Source organism: Thunnus maccoyii, chromosome 15 (assembly GCF_910596095.1).
Source record: "Thunnus maccoyii chromosome 15, fThuMac1.1, whole genome shotgun sequence".
Lineage (NCBI taxonomy): Eukaryota > Metazoa > Chordata > Actinopteri > Scombriformes > Scombridae > Thunnus > Thunnus maccoyii.
The window spans coordinates 29864752-29882236 of record NC_056547.1 but is presented as its reverse complement, the minus strand read 5'-3'; the positions used below and the strand labels follow the sequence as shown (position 1 = coordinate 29882236).

Below are 17485 nucleotides of genomic sequence, written 5' to 3'. Positions count from 1 at the left end.
ACCGGCATACCTACTATCAGCTCACATTTCTTAATTTCATTTAAAATGTCTTCATGTAGCTTACAGTCTGTGGCATTTGATGTTTCAACAGCACTGACTCCATCAACAACAACAGAGTCATGTCATACCCACAACTCTGCTGACAACACTTTCTCCTTTAGCACAAACACTATTCTCATTCACTAATCATTTACAGTCCTTTCTCCTTTCTGTTTTTTTGTAATCAATACTAAGCTATTGTCAATAAAACTCAATACTTTTGTGTTTCATATATATAGCTGGGATTTCTAGTTTCTAGAGGAGCTGAGCTTTGGCTGAGAAGTTAGTGCAGTTGTCTGTGGTCTGGGAGTCCGGGGTTTGAGACCCAGTGTGGGAACCCTCCTTTGCTAAACCATATTTCACCGGAATTTGCAGTAGTGAAATTTTTCATCATCTACAATGTGCAAATAATCCTCATTTTGGAGCCTAACTAAGAAACCACATCCAAATCTCTCAGTTGAAAGTATTGCAAATCCCAATAAAATATGGTCTAAATGTGAATGTTCAATCAACATCTTCAAAAACTTTCACTTTTGAACCTGTTTTGAACATCTTTTCAACAGTGACCATAGCCGTTTTTTAAACGTCTGTTCAATGGGAAAATGCTCACTGGGTCAGTTTATAGGTGAGTATACTATACTCATCTGACAGCTGTAATTACTAGTTAATTTCAAATATCAAGATTTTATATACAAAAAAATGATCCGCCAATAAATTAGTATGTAGTGTTATTGATTAAACTATCAAACACTATATAAAGTAGTTAAAATGGTGCTTAAATATTAATGCACCACCATCATTAGTACTTTTACATTTGATATTACATTTTGTGGATTCATCTAAGTAGAATTTTTAATACTGCGTTGTAAAATAATTGTCCAGCAAATCCACTTAATTGTGGTACTTTTACTTAGGTTCCACCACTGGCTGACTTAGTCAGTGTTCTGACCTGTATGTGCGGTGCAGCTCCATCATCTTGTCCTCCAGTTCCTTAGTCTGACCCTGGGCCATCTTCATTTGTTTAGCATATTCGTTGCCATGCACCTCGGGGTCATACTCGCCCAGCTCTGACTGCAGGGCGTAGGAGCCCAGCAAGGCCAGGGTGACGAAGGAACACGGCAGCCGGCCTTGCAGGATGTCCTTACGCAGCTGCAGACACAGGTAGTACCTGCAATACACAAACAGGGTATTATTAGGGTATTACATGTATTAAGTATGGAACTCAGCCTCATGAATGGTCATATATATCCTTACTGCATTAACTGCGGAAGGCCATGAGATTCAGTTGAAAACTCCAGAAAAGGCTAGTAGGTGGATTTTGAGATTTTTAATCTTCTAGAAGTGGTTTTCACATTTATTTGCTGAAGGAGAAAAGTTTCTCTGTGCTCACCTTAAACCTAAGTTTGACACGTTTAAATACGGGTATGATTTGTGACATCACATCTAATTTGGATCCAATCATGGTTCAATATGCAACTTACACAAATGTGATGTGGAAACTTGAAGCCTCCAATGCACATACATTTATTATTTTATTCATGTTTGTGATTTTACATATGATCATTTTGGAATGTTTTGTATTAGTTTGTAGGTCATCCATCATATTGGATTCCTGTATCTTTACTCACTGTACATCAAGTCCTGTGCATGATTTAATGTTTTCATAACGTCAAATAAACTAAACTACACTAAATATTCTGAGATCCACCTTAAAGGATATAACTGGCAATTTTCTATGCTTTTCTTGTCAACAAATCTCAAGAGCAGAGCCAAACCAACAATGAACTCATCCTTCTAACAAGCATTGTGTGTGTATCCAAAGCCTGATATAACATTCCTCTATGCCGTAGACCTCCGTTGTTGTCCAAAAACTATTAAAAAAACACCAGTGAGTCACATTGCTGCACTGGGTGACATGTTCCCTCATTATGAAGAGTTTGGTCATGTTAGTTAGTTTAGAAACGGCTGCAAAGACTAACAACAGTGATAAGATTGTAATTCTCAGGAGAGAAGTTCCTTCCTACAGCAGATGCCACTGCGCATGAGTGGGAATGTGGTTCCGTTTACAGCTTCACTAGCTTGTTGTACTACATATCACAACCACTTGACTTTGTGCTACATTATACTGTACATTTCTCAAAGAATTTCAGTTCAAAGTCATCCAGTGCAATAGTGTGACCTATTGACATTTTTTAATAGTTTTTAGACAACAATGGAGGTCTATGGCACAGAGGAATAAGATATATTAGGTTTTGGATACACACACACAATACTTGTTAGTAGAGATGCACCGATACTGATATGATATCGGATATCGGTCCAATACTGATTCAAATAGCTGGATTGGGTATCACTGACAATGGGCCAATCTGGTATCGGATAGTTCAATAAATAACAATTCAGTAAATTTTATCTATATATTTATTTATTACCTTTTTACAAAGTTAGGAATGCAATGTTTAAGTCAAGCCTGATGTTGCCTTATACATAAAACAATGATCCCAGTCTCTTCCACACAGTGGGGCATACGGCTTATCAATTAAACAGTGGTATCAGATCGGTACTCAGTATTGGCTGATATCAGTATCAGGACAGAAAAAGTCAGATCGGTGCATCCCTACTTGTTAGTAGATCAGGTCATTGTTGGTTTGGCTCTGCACATGAGATTTGTTGACAATAAGAAAATTAAAGAAAATCAGCAGCCAAATCCTTCAAGAAATAGATCTCCACCTACGTGATCTCGGAGGAATTATTGGAGGAACAATCAGTGTGCTGATAATAGTATTTCAATCCTTAAGGATTCATTTAAATTAATCTTGCAGTAGAGGAGTAAAAATTGGACCCGTATTCCTGAAGTCATTGAATACCCCATGCAATGTTAGATGCAATGTTGCAATGTTAGCTAGATTAATAAATCCTGTCTACATCGAACGTCTGAATAAAATAATGTTGGTAGGTAGAAGTTGCAGAAGTTGACAAAATCCCTGGAGCCCCTGCAGTACCTTGTTATGTCCTCAGACAGCTGGGCTGGGTCCGGTGGATAGAATTTCACATTGAAGGTGAAGTTATAGTTGGCACCTTGAGAAAGAAAAAGAAGGTGTGATAACATAAGTGTAACCATATATCAGAAACGTGTTACAAAAGACATGAGAGAAGAGAGTATATTTGTGGGCAAAGTTCAGCTTACCTTGTACCTGCCTGCGAATCTCCTTGGCCAGGTCCATCCAAATCTGATGACGAAAATGTGGGATGTAGCATGAGGTTTGATATCATCAAACACCATTCAGCACTGAGGGCTACAGGTTAATCTAAACCATCAGTGACGTTTACTTATTGAGATCTTCCTTTTTCTTATGTTAACTGAATGCTGAGGTTGGGATTGTTGGATTGAGTGACAGTTAGAAACCAGCTCACCTTCATGGTTGGCGTCTCCCAGATGACCAGGCCATAGTAGTCTTTCTCCAGCAGGTTGAGGTGGTCACACACCTTCATGAACAGCTCCTGGCCTTTGGCATGTTTCTGACACACACACACATACATAAAGAGAACAAGACAGAATAATTAGACAATAACCTGCTAATGTAACTGACATGACATCACATACAGGACAATGTATTGGGTAATGTGTTGAGCATGTCTGAGCAGATGGTGAGAACAACGCAGAGGCTCAGAGGAAGCAGCAGCTTCTCCCACAGGAATGTTAACAGCTGTCAGGTTCAAACTGAAGCAGGGACTCGCTAGGGGAGAGGACTAGTCTGAGATGGATTGTAGCCACAGTGAGCTTTTCTTTCCAAGTAAACATTATTGCTCATCACTAAATTAAGTTACTGTAGGGCCTCCTGGATGTGCTGATGCCTGTCCATGATCACCACAGAACCACCTTTGTCTGCTGGCTTTATGAAAATGGAGGTATTCTGATCCATTAAGGCTTGTCATGAACTTCTGGAGTTGTATCTATCAAGCTTCTCAGAGTAGGAAATCATTCCTTACTATCCAAAAATTCTCAGAGTGATGCATTTTATCATATCTTGGCAAAATATTTTGCATATATAATGGTAAAAAGATATTTATGTATCAACATAAAACCAACACTGAATAAATGATGCTATTTTCTGCGATTCAAATTTTACCATTGTCTAATGTTTAAAACTAAGATGTGAGAGAACCACACATCATCACAATTTCTACTTTATCGCTCTGTGTGTTGTTAAACAGTGACATCACACTCTCTCTTAGGAGTCCCCCTCCTTACTGAAAGTCGGTATAGGATGCTTCATAAATGAGTCTTAAGTCCCACTCCAAGGTAAGAGTATTTTTAGTCTTTAGTGAACTTCAACACGAATCCCAGGAGTGATTCTGAAAGGTTTTTATAAATATGGGCCCTGACAGATTAGTATTTTCATGTTGAAATGTCAGATAGTGTGGCTGTCCATTTGGAACGAGATGAGAAGTTTTTCTGGAAGTTCTGCAGAATCTGGCTCCCAAGAATATTGTGGGTGAAGGAGGGAAGGGTCTTCATAAGATTGGTGTTCAAAGAAGGCTCAGATATTTAGGCACCTGTGACACAAGTAAAGATGCGCTGCAAAAAATTGTCTTTGATTCATAAAGAGGCAGGGGTAGGAATGAAGAAGAGACCCTTTCTGAATAATTGGTGTTGCATTGAAGTTAGTTGAAAGTTTGAGGAGAGGTTATGACTGATTTGCTGGGAATGGATTTGTGGATGGCTAGTTTCCAATTCTAGAAAAGCTCTCCAATGGTTTTACATTTCCTTTGCAGTGCTTGCTGTCCAATGTATTTTGTCTGATTCTGGCTACCTGTTTGAGATGGGGGATACAGTACTAAGAAGTACCAAGGATTAGTTTCCTACATTTTTCCCCATTTACTAAATCCTTAGGAGAGGTACCTGAAGTTTTGTCTGAGGATGGTAAGGAATCCACTACCTGTGGTTTTAAGCTGGCTGTAAGGCTCAGGAACAGCAGTTTCAGAACTTGAAGAACCAGAAGTGGCTGGAGATAGTGAGACCTCAGTAACAGATGACTTCATGCTTAAAAAGCATCTCTGTGCAGAATTCATAGAGTGTGGAGGGTTCAGTCCATGGTTTTACCACTGACCTGGCAAGTCCAGACTTGCCAGCTCAGTGGTGTTTAGGTAGTTTTGTGAGTTCTTCTGTGATTTTAAGTCTGGATGAGTCTCTGATTGGCTACTAGACAGGTGGTGCTTGTTGGAGCTGATAGTGGAAGTCATGGATCTAATTAAGGAGTTATCTTGTTTTTGTCTGTAGCGAGTTCTACAAGAGGCTATGTGATGGTGGAATTGTGTAGTAAGGCATGGGAATCAGTGAGTTTAAAGAAGACCCTAGTTTCCAGCTAGTTTCCAAGGCTGGTCCTTTGAAGGTTGTGACTTCCAAAAACTGGATCTCCAAGTGGCTGGTTAGCAGTTTCACCTCCATAGGCTCTTCAGTATTAGGTCAAATACTAGATGTTGTCAAAAAGGTATCAAATATAGTATTACAGAAATTTGGAACAAGGGCTTTTCACACTGTACTTAGCCCAGGGCTAAAAGCATTTTTAGAACCTTCCTAGCACCAGGCTAAGGGAGCTGTTAGCCCCAGGCTAAGACAGCTTTCACACTGGCACAATCCTGGCACATTCCAAAGTGGGCTAACCCCGACTTTAGCTTATAGGGCGTGCTGGCCCTGCTCCAGAGCAGGGTTAGCCCCGAGTTTGTGGGGTTATCCCCTGAAAATTGACTTAACACAGGGCTAAAAGGTGCCAGTGTGACATGGGGCTAAAGTAAACAATGGAGTAGTCACAAATCATTCTAGAATGTAAACATTAGTCGTGTGTTCCAATGGACATTTAACTCAGGGCTAGTAGCAGTGCAGTACGAATCGTATAGCCCTGGGCCCTGGGTTAACAATGTGTGTGTGAAAAGGGGCTAAGTTAATCCTGGGTCAACTCTTAGCCCAAGGCTATCTTTAGCCCTGGGCTAAGAATATGCACTGTGAAAAGCCCTTTAGACTGAGTTCTCCTAGTTGGCCATGTAGATGTTGGCACAGGCCAGTGCGTTTGCCCATGGCTGTCCACTTGATATGCAGGTAAAATTTCCATCAAAGTCAACATCATTTCGTGCCGAACTGAGATGGGAGAGCTTCAGGATGGCTTAGTTTGGTCAAGATGCGTCCTGGCATTTCTCCATGAGGCTTTTTACACCTGCCAGTTCCATTTGGGTGTGGATATCCATGTATACGCTTTCGATGTCTAATGAAAATATGGTTCTTGCAGCCTTATGTTAGAAGTTGTGCACATCCTTACTTTTACCAGGTTTCTTGGGCCTTGAGGATTCTTAATAAGAGATAGGAGTGTCTCTTTTGTGGTGTGTCCTGTCCCACATGTTTTTTTGTTTCTCTGTGATGGAGTGATCTTGGACTATCAGTGCATGCAGTGGAATGTAGTAGTTTGTGTTCTAGACAGAGATTCGGCACACTATTGGCCTTCACAGCACTAGGTAAATGTTCAATTTACTCAAATCTCAAAATAATATATTTTCTCACTGACCTGTGGCATCTAACCATGCAGACAGTTTAAGTTATATCTGGACAAGAAAGTGCTGTCTAAATGCTGCAGCACCACAGGCCAGGCAATGAAGCTGTTGAAAAAGGAGACCCACAGGAACCCTCAATGCCTGGTGATCCACATAGGAACAAATGCCTTTGTTCTTTGTGTGACACCTTTGTGCCACCTTACCCAATGTCCACCTGGCCCTCCACCCAACCATTGGCACCTGGTACCTCTATGATGGATTCCATCTACACAGAGAAAGGGTGAGGATATTTGAAAAGACTGGTTGAGGCCATACCAGACCTCCTCCTCACCATAACCACCCCAGGATCATCCCCCCAGTAGCTGCCCATTGTCCTTCTCCCCACCCACAGCAGTGGAGCTATGCTGCATTTGTAGCCCAGACTACTGCAACAGTCCCTCCCCCGTTACCTCTGAGCTGGGAGACATCCGACAGATGCTGCACACACTGTGCACGTGGCTTCTGTTCAACTAAGATGTACATACTCAGAACACCTTCCCACTTAAGTTACAGAAAAACATGGAAATGTATTGTTATTTAGTTGTAGTAATAATAGCAATAGTAATAGTCAGCACAGTGGTATTAGTGAAAATCGTACATGCCTCAAAGGAATTCATAGAAAATTACTATTCAGTATTGCGAATATATAGATAGCTGTAGGTGTTACATATTTTTCTCACTATATACGTTGATTGTTTTTAATGCGTTCATTTCATATAAGCTGCTGGAATATTCAGGGTCTCCACTCCTCAACCTGCTGAAGAGTGGAAACCCTGAATTCATGAAATCTGTTAAAGAAATTGATGTAGTTATGTTGACAGAAACATAATTCCAAAATGATCTGCTTACTTGCTGTCCTCCAGGATATAATCAAGTCATGGTGCCGTCTATAAAAGCAAGGGCAGAACATTGGGGGACTCTTGGTGTCATATAAAGGAGATCTTTGCCATCAGATCTCACCAATAAAACAGGGTAAATCACACATTTGGCTAAGGTTAGATAAAACCCTGGGCATAACTGATAGGGATCTATATCTCAGTATATACTCCCATGAAATGACCTTTTATAATATTCAATAACCCCTAACCCATTCTTTCCCAAATCAAGTGTTGTACTATAACCAACAGCAGACCATTGATGTGTGAAGTGATTTTGGGGATGTTACACTGTATAAGAGTGAAGTTATTGAATATTGAAGTATCTCTTTTCAGTGTTGCACTTTGTAGATGGTCCTGCAAACCTGCCTCACAGCTGGCTGTACATAGAGAACAATGTTATTTGTCCAGCTCAGAGGACGGATTGTTTTGGTGAAAATAAGGTTGTAGCTCATTGTCTATCTTACTACGGTAGGAAAGAGACCTCGTTTGTGTTTTAACAACATTTCGCTTATGAGTTATTGAAATCCTCAGTACTCTTGAGCGTCCTCTGGAAACACTTCCGTTGTGCTGTGGTATTTGCAGCACATTTCGTAAATGCTGTGCATGTGTTGTCAAATTTATGAAGATGTTTTCTTCATTTGCTTTTGTTTTGTCTATTTGTATGTGTTTTCTTAAGTTGCAGCGCATTTGCCCTTGTTGGCCACCATAAGAAAGTAGTCACATAGACACATTGTCAGGGCAGCCGGCTGCTGCAGCAGCAGACACTGGCTGGGGAGACATCAGCTGATCATGTCAGCTGATCTGACTAACTGCACTGGGTTGCACCAGCTATTAGGGTTGAGCTGACCACTGAGCCTCTATCATCGTAACATTGTGATTTAAAAGCCCCTTCGCCTTGTCATCTGTCCATCTTTTGCGTGGATTAAATTACTCTTATTGGCTTTTTACTCACAAAGCTTTCATTGCACTTACAGTAATGTAACAAGTGTAGTTAGTTGTCATCAACTCAACCTGGTTCCTGTCTCTCTTCTGCTCTGCTCAGTGGAACACACAAACACGGAGCGCTCAGCCCCACCAGCAGTGAAACAGAGGAGAAAAGGGAAACTCAGCGCGACCATAATGACAGCAAAATGCAGTAGAGACTGGGCTTATCTATGTTATTTACCTAAGCATAAAATTAAATTTGATTCAATGATTTGATTTTAATATTAGTAGCTACAGACTTTCATACTTTTCATAGTGTAAAGCAGCAGGTGTGTGTGTCTCTTACATCCAGCTCACACTCATACAGAGTGTCGTCCAGCAGGGTGACTTTGATCTGCATGGTCTTGGGTCGACGTGGAGCCCTGGGAGCTTTGGCCTCCTCCTCTGTCGTCTTCTCTTCCTTCTCTCCCTTACTGCTTCCTTCTCCCTGACCACACTCCTTCTCCTCCTCCTCCTTCTCCTTCTCCTTGTCCTCCTCTTTATCCAGGGTAGCCTCCTCTGTTTTCTCCTTGTCGGTCTCTTTGTCCTTTCCACCCTCCCCCTCCTCCTCAACGTCTTTCTTCTCTACCTGGACACCCTGACAAAGACACTTTGATTACAATCCAGTCTACAATCTCTTAAATCAGTCATATTATCATCACTCATATTAGAAATAACAGTTTAAAATTGGTTAAGCAATAAAATCATATCAAAACAATGTTATTAGATGAATTATCACTTTATATGTGACACAGAGTATGATGGTTATCACAGGGGACAAACCCTGTGAGACTACTTTCACAGGCCACTTACTGATGTAGTAAGGCTGAATTCAGACTTTGTTCAGAGTTTGTTTAGAAACTCCAAAGACTAATGATAGTGATCACATTTTCAGTCTCAGGAGAGTAGTTCTGTGTAAGGCAGACACCTGGACAGGTAGATCACCTGGACTGCTCTGTATAAACTAGTAGCAGTCAGCCTATTGCCCTCTCCCCCCTGGCTTCCACCATATTTGGTTTTGTTAAATTGGTCTTTAGTTTAATTTCTCTTTAAGTAATCTACAATAAACCTAATTTTTACTTACAGCTCATGTGTATAACTTTGTAACAAGAACGCTGTATTTCTACTGTTTTTCTTTCAATTATTACACCAAAAGATAAAATAATTGTTAAATCCTATCTGTGAGTACTATAAATTATGAGGTGTTTCAGCATATGATAAGCCTTTTAAATTCATCAGTTTGTTACTCTAACTGGACTTTCTGAGTCATATTTTATTGCCTCACATGTACCTTAAACAACACACCCACAACAATGCAGCTCCCTGCACTCTTCTAATGCAGAGCTGATTTCGGTTTGAATCCACACCAAGACTTGGAAGGAGTAAAGATTAGTATTGTACGTAGTATGCATCTTGAAGAGATGAACACTGGAATGTATTTCAATCCACTTCCTAAGGTGGTTTGTGCAGTTGGATTGTAATACATTTCTAATGCTTCTTTATTTTTTTTATGGCTTTTTTGATCAGACTTTCTGATCCACCCAACACATGAAATGACTAACTTGTGAAGATGGGACAAAACATTCACAAGACATTAAAACACTAATGCAGATTCATGAATGAAATCCTGAATTTCATGACCATTAGCAACATGTGGTTGCAGATGGAGCAGCAAAGATGCAGCGAAGGTGACTGAAAGCAAACTATTGATATCACAGCATGTGTCCTGACCTGAGCCTCAGCACTGCTGACTGAGTGCTGGTCCAGGGCGACCTCTCCCTCTGTCCTCAGTTCAGGTTCAGGGTCAGCAATGGGAGCTTTAGCTTCTTCTTCTTCCTTCTCCTCCTTCTCTCCCGCCTCACTCTCGCACTGCGAGCGTCTCTTCAGGAAGGAGGAGAAGAGGCGGGAGAGGCCGCGGCCAGCAGAGTTGCGGTTGCGAGGCCGGAGCTGCTCCTCCTCTGGTGAGGGCGACCGGGCGTCCTGGCCGGCCTCCTCCTGCTGCCTCGGCTTCTTCTGGTGACTCTCTGCCTCGTCTGTTGTCATGGCAACAGCTGTGAAGATAAAGAACAAAATCATGTTAAAAGAAGAAGAACGACCCTGTATTTATCCAGATACAGATGCAAGTTAATACCAGGTGGAGATGGGGTCTTTGACCACTAAATCATTTCATTTATAACACAAGTTCACCTGGCGTATTTGTTTGTATTTAACATCTTGTTGTTCACTGTGATCACAGTGCAGCACTTGTGAACAATGATGCTGATTCTACAATATGCAATGTGCTATTCAAAATGTTGAATAGCAGATAACTGGATATTATATTGAATATTATAACATCTGTCGTATTGTCATATTATAACTTACTGTCTATAAAGTACTTTTTAATTTGTGCTTTAAAAAGATATTCCAGTGATTTGGTAAGCCGTAAAGTTTAGGGGCCTGCAAGAGTCAGATTAAAAAGAGAATGGTCAAAGTCTGAAGCAGCAGTCACTTCTAATGTGTAGTATCATGGTAGGGATTCTGACTGTTAAAGTTTCAAAAAGAGGGGCATGTTTGCATGACTGACAGGTCTCTCAGCCTATCGCAGACAGCTGTGGTGGCAGCTGCTCATTCATCCTTTCTCAGCTCCACTAGGCTGACCACATCTAAATCAAAGATCCCAAGCTCAAGAGGTAAAATCAGGCTTCAAATCCTCCTTTGAGAGACACACAGATGATGTCACAGACACAACCCATTGTTTTTCAACAGTTCATATCACAAATCACAGCTGGAGAGCAGGAGGTGAACTGGCACCAACTGTTTACATCCAATGACCAGTGATACCACTGGACTGTTGCTAATCTGCCCTTCAACTGCCCTACTGCCTACTGTGCTGCCATCTCATCCTGTAAGTACACACACACACACACACACACACACACACACACACACACACACACACACACACACACACAGCACTATCAGTCATCCTATTACAGTGGACACGCTCCATCTCCACCTCAGCCTGTTAAAAATCACTCTACTTGTACACAACAGATCAGAGCAGTAATCCAGTCAGACGAAGAAAACTTCACCTGATCCTCCAAGACCAACCATTACATATCCTTCACTCTGACAGTCAGCTAATCAGACTTATTAAGTACAGGCTACTGCACAGGAAGAATGATTTTTTAAGCAACATAGTTCCATAAACTTAAACTATAATCATGTTGTCTCAAAAAAAAAAAAATCTAGTGTAGAGCCCTGTGTGGAGCTGAATTTAACTACAAGACAAATATCTCTGTGTGCACAGTTACATTTGGGTACCATTATCTTTAGAAACAGGCAGACTTAATTGTCTCCCTGAAGAGGAAACTGACTGAAGACAATGTTCATTTTGTAATGCTTTAAAGACTTTTTGGTAAGATCACCTTCATCTCTGCTGACTTTTTCAGGTTGATTAGATAATTATAAAAAACGTGACTACTGTATTAATAGGAGAGCATTTTTGTGTCTGATTCTATTTGTAGAGCTCCAGAGAAGAGACCATGTTATTTCTTTGCAATAAAAGGTTCAATGTCAAACAAATGTTGCAACTGCAACTGTACTTTAGTACTTTAAGTGCGTTAGGTGTGTTTTGCATGAATTAGCAAACTACATGAAAGGAACCAGTAGAATAACACTAGAGAATTAACTGGTAAATATAGGTGTATACAAATGTCATTATGCTCCAAGCATAGTATAGTAATGATAAATTACAATATATATGTTTTTTAAGTCAGTAAAAATGTTTTTATCCACCAGGTTTATGCCATCTCAAAGACCAGATATGTTTCCATTTTTACAAATGTAACAATCCACACCCAATCTGAGAGACGTGTGTGTGACACACATCAAGACATACTATTATGTGTTTTGAAGTTATTAAATATGTCTGTAATGATCCGTGATGACCCCCAGTTTCACTTTTTTCACTGTGAAAATATGGAGCTACAGTGGGTGAGGGAAAAAGAATCAATAAATAAAAACAATACTGGAGCCAACTTGAAAACAACTTTCTGGTATCAGTCAGCCTGGTGAAAACACTTTATCTGGCTGCTCTCCTCAGTTGAACAGTGGTTTTACAGTGGTGGTACACTCATGTCACTGCACAGGTTGGTTTTTATCAATCATTTTTGTCTTTGTCATTTTAGGGAACAATATGTTGACAATGTGTGTAGACAACTTGCGATCGCTGGCATTTAAGGCTGAAGTTGCTTTATTCTGACCTTTATCTGACTTAAGAATGACTATAGCCTGGTTAAGATAGCAACATTAAAACAAAAAACCTTTTCTGAAATGGCTCTTTCCGGTCAAAAACTCTAACACAGTTTGATGACAGGGCTTAATCCTCCCAAAAAAGCCAACATTTTGATGTCAACCTTAACCTCTTTGGTAAATCTGCTTTGTGGATATCTTGTTATTTTCAAAGCTGTAGCTGCCATCTTTGATGTTATCTGTTTCACCATCACAAAAATAAATCTACCTGCAGAAACTGAAGCTTCAACAAGAAAGCCACAGTGCTGTCACAGAAAGTAGAAAGAGTGTTATGACTAATAGTCAAAATGGTAACTGTCATGTACCTGCACAGAGTGAACACTGGCTGTAATATACTCTGATGTCCCTTTTATATATATATGTAGTGGTTTTTCACTCCAAATCCAAAAATGAAACAAATACTAAAACACATACAAAAGTGAAAGCACAAAAATTAAGAAAATATACTCCAAATCAAGAAATTCTGTTTAGTAATGTATCCAGAAATCATAGTGTGGGTGGGCATGGAGAAAATCAGGGGGGCCTAGCCCTACTAAGATCAAAGAAATCAGGCAGCTAATACCATACTAAATAACCAATGTTTTATTACTTAAGTAACATTACAATTTTGCTGATGACCCTGTATACCTGCATACACTTTCACACAAATTCATATAAAAACCCTGTTCTTTTTCCTTGGTATGACACGATTCAAGAAAAGTTTATCATACCAGAGAGGTTGCTAATAAGTAGCTACTTGTAAGACTACTGGAACCAGTTATACAGTGATTGTGGTTGGACACTGAATGTGCCATGGCATTCAGATGAAGTTGCCTATCAAGCCAGTTGAGACAGCCACTGTAGTTTAGCCTGAGCAGACACAGTGTAGATATTCACATCCTACCACTGAGTTCCTGCTCTTTGCTTGGATGGGAGTAAGATTCAAGGACACTTAAAAGGTGTGCTAGGTCAGAGAAAGTTTTCTGATATAATTAGTAAATATTTGTTAGACTAGTGGAGCTGGACAAGTAAGGATGATGGCTAAGCTACTGAACGGGCCTTGGCATTAAGATGGTAATGCCTATCAAGGCAGGGGAGACAGCCACAGTTTAGCCTAAACAGGAACAGTGTAGAAATAAGTCTGGGTCAAACTACTGAATATCTGCTCTTTGCTGAGGTGAGAGTAGGATTTAAAGGCAGGTTAGAGGACGGTTAGGTCAGGGCTAGAGAAAGGTGTCATCTGTCATGAGGCCCAGTAGGTTTATGACATCACAGCCTGATACCCTCTGCAGGTCCTAATGATAGGTCACAACATAATTTATATTAATACAGGGCTTCCGTAGCAATAATTTCACTATGGTCTGATGCCAGATTTAATGTGACTGACAGTTGAAAAGAATGATATTACTATATAGTTATACAGTTTGTCATATTGGGTGACCAGGCACTGAAGAACTTGACGACCAGTACGTAATCAAGTGATGGATAGTCTCTTTTCTGAGTATTAAACCGCCATACAAACTCTGTATGTGTCCTCCGTACCCGGTGAGAAGTTGGTGCTGATGTGTTGTTTAAGGGCTGAATTAGCATTCATAGGTTCAGCAATACATATGTTTTCATTTACAATACTCATTAAACATTTAAAACTTTATTCAATTAGATTAATTAATCAACATTGACCCTATGTGTTGGATAGTCCCATTTGTTTTTCTGTCACTTTTCTTGTGAACAGCTGAGTGCAACACTCCGAGGAGCGACTGTCTGAATGTGTGCACTGTCATCTGTGTTTGTGTGGTTCATTGCGTCAATACTAAAAAGACACAAAAGACACAGAACTGCTGCTGTCTGTGCCCAGTTCACTTTTGACAGTGACACTGGGGATGAAAGATTCATTTAGAGAGGTTACACTTTTTTGATATGTTAACCTCTTCTAATGTGGAATTTGGTGTCTATGTGAAAATAATTTTGCCATTAACATGTGAAGGTTTAAATAGAGGTTGAGTAGTAATCTGAGCACATTACTGTTATATTATTTGGGGATATAAGAGAGGAGGAGGTGCCAAAGAAAATATTAAAGGACAGAATCACAAGTCTGTCTTAAAACAACAGTCAGGTGTCCATATGAACAGTGAAAGAGGTTTTCCTCGCTGTAATCATTCCTCCTGTTCATACTGACTATTAAAAGATCCTTCAAATGTGCTGTCAATGGAAGTGATGGAGGCCAAAATCCACAGTGTGTCCACACAGTCATTTAAAAGTTGATGTTAAGCTTATATGAGGCTTCAGCAGTCTGAGTTAGTCATATCAAGTGGATATCTGACACATTTACAGTCTTTTTAGCATCACATTCCCTCTTTGTGTTTCCTCGGACAGTGTTTCCCTGTTGAGCTTTTTTTTTTGCACAGACGGAGGACTGTGGATTTTGGCCCCCATCACTTACATTGTAAGTGCATTATGAAGGGATCTTCTAATGGTCAGTATGAACAGGAGGAAGAAAAACCTGTTTCAATGTTTATTTGGGCGGCTGACTGTTGTTATAAGACAACTTGAATCCGTCTACGGTTCAGCCCCCCAGCTGCCCTAACAATTTTCATACACTTCCTTAGCAATTTGTGAAAAGAAGAACAGGTAATAAATACTCTAATTGTATTTGACACCTTGAAGGTCTTATTTTAGATCATTCTACACATTCCTCAATTTCATCTGTCAGAAGCAGACAACCCATTACTGTGTAGACTGAAATGTTTAATATGCTTATGGCTCCTAATACAACACTTTAAGGTCTGCTGGCAGATTGAGGGTGTACAGAAATCACAGCTTGCCACCCCATGAAGTTCCAGAAACTGCTGGCAGCCTGTAGTGCTGAGTGGATGCTGGCACAGCCACACAAGTGCTGACAAGGCAGAGAAAAGTGAGAGCGTGGGCTCTACAGTTCCAGGTGCACACAAGAGTGATCAACTAAACAGTACTTTTGATAAAAACAAGTAGATCATGTCCTCCTGGCTGATTGTTCAGTTAAGGTGTGTGTGAATGAGGTGTCGCTGAGAACACGAATGTCTGCAGCTTTTCAGTCCTGAGTAGCACCACAGCCCCTCATCTGTAGCTGAAAATGTTTGCTCAGTGAAATAGAGATTTGAGATTTCGGACACTTACTAATCATCGTCATTTAGTAAATAGGGAGTCTGCGTTTATTCCACATTGGTGAACAAACAACAGTTTCACCCTAAACTCTTCTGATGAGTTGATATCATTAGAAGTCACCATGACAAGAGGGGTAAAGGCTGTCTCAGTTCAAGTGTTGTCATGCTTGTTCCATGTTCCTATCGGTAAACATGAAGAAGGCCTTTAGTGTCCTGATGGTGTGGTACAGCAGTATGGTCTACCATCAAGAACAGCAGCTCTGTGTGCAAAGCTGGCACTAACAGGACTGAAAAAGTGTTTCTAATGAAAAATAATGATCCGTGTACTCTCTCAGCTACTGATATCATGAACTGTGTCACAGTTGAGAGACATTCGCTCCATCAGCTGAGAATATAAGAAAACAAGTCCTACAAAGTCAAATTAGTATTTTGTTTCATAAGTGGATTATTCAGTCAATTCCATTTATGTGTGCAGAAAAATAATAACTAATCTAAATATAAAAACTGTTCTTGATATAACCCTTTATAGTATTCATATAATATCCATGTTAGAACATACATTATCTGGTGGGTTTAGTGAATTTACAGTGAGCTTATTATTATTTTTAACATCAATATATTATTTTAAAATATTCCAGTGACTTGTGATTTTTTCTTTTAAAAGTATTGTCTCTATTCCTCATGACTTTATCCACATCTTATTTTAAAGCTGGAGTGCGAGACTTTTGTCTCCCCCTTCTGTCAGTGAGAGTAAAGAGGGGCGCTCCACTGTGATTGCCTGACACAGACATGCAGCACGCTCTCATGCACACCCCGAATGACAGGCACACTGAGAGGGCCGGTGAAAACGGTCGACTGGCCCACTGAGATTTGTCCCAGTATCCCAATTGGCCAGTACACCACTGACCGTAACCTACTGTTGCTGCTGTAAAACGGTGGATTCATTATTTTGAGCCTCACACAACCCCTGCAGAATGACTCGTTTCACTATCAGAATTTGATCCATTTACTTTTATAACATTTGGAAAGTCTAGAAGAGCTGCACAATTAACAGCCAAGGCCAGCGTGGGAATGTCGCCCCCGACATGAGATTTAAAAACTCTGTGTACTGTGAAATACAGAGAGATTTATCTGGTGGTGATAGGCTTAATCAGCGTTGTGTGAACTCATTTGGCATGGGCTTGAATGCAACAGAAATTCATTTATATCTAAAAGTTCCACACTGCAGGTTTAATTTATCATATAGTAAAATATGTTTCTTCTGTTACTCAACATTGAGTTTATGATATTTTTCTCATATGATAACAATATAATATTTTTGGAACCCCCAGTTTGTGCATCTTGTGCAGAGTCTCTCCAGATAATAAAAGAACAGACAGAATATTCATAACATACCCACATTAGACTCAACATACCGAGTCCTAACAGTGTGGACCATTGTAAACTAAGGCTACAGTAAACACTAGTGATGTGCAGAGAGCCCAGTATTTGTATCTGTATTTCTTGAGGCAGGAAAATTATTTGTATTTGTATTTGTATTCCAATAGAAATGGGCATAAAAATGCAGTTTTAGTTTTTATAACGCTTTTAATTTTAGGATATTAAAGT

General features: G+C 40.0%; 1 protein-coding gene across 10 annotated transcripts in view; it reads right to left on the bottom strand.

Annotated features, from left to right (window-relative positions):
- Window positions 1–17485, bottom strand: part of epb41a (erythrocyte membrane protein band 4.1a) — a 103587-nt gene that overhangs the window by 61464 nt on the left and 24638 nt on the right. For 8 of the 10 annotated variants that reach the window (XM_042435511.1, XM_042435503.1, XM_042435505.1 and 5 more), the window contains 6 exons: window positions 10194–10513; window positions 8770–9060; window positions 3454–3558; window positions 3227–3269; window positions 3042–3117; window positions 989–1207 (listed from right to left, as the gene is read on the bottom strand). In XM_042435511.1, coding sequence (XP_042291445.1) covers window positions 989–1207; window positions 3042–3117; window positions 3227–3269; window positions 3454–3558; window positions 8770–9060; window positions 10194–10505 — 1046 coding nt within the window. In that variant the 5' untranslated portion in view covers window positions 10506–10513. The remainder of the gene's footprint in view (window positions 1–988; window positions 1208–3041; window positions 3118–3226; window positions 3270–3453; window positions 3559–8769; window positions 9061–10193; window positions 10514–17485) is intronic. The other 2 variants (XM_042435512.1, XM_042435504.1) reach the window with 2 other exon arrangements.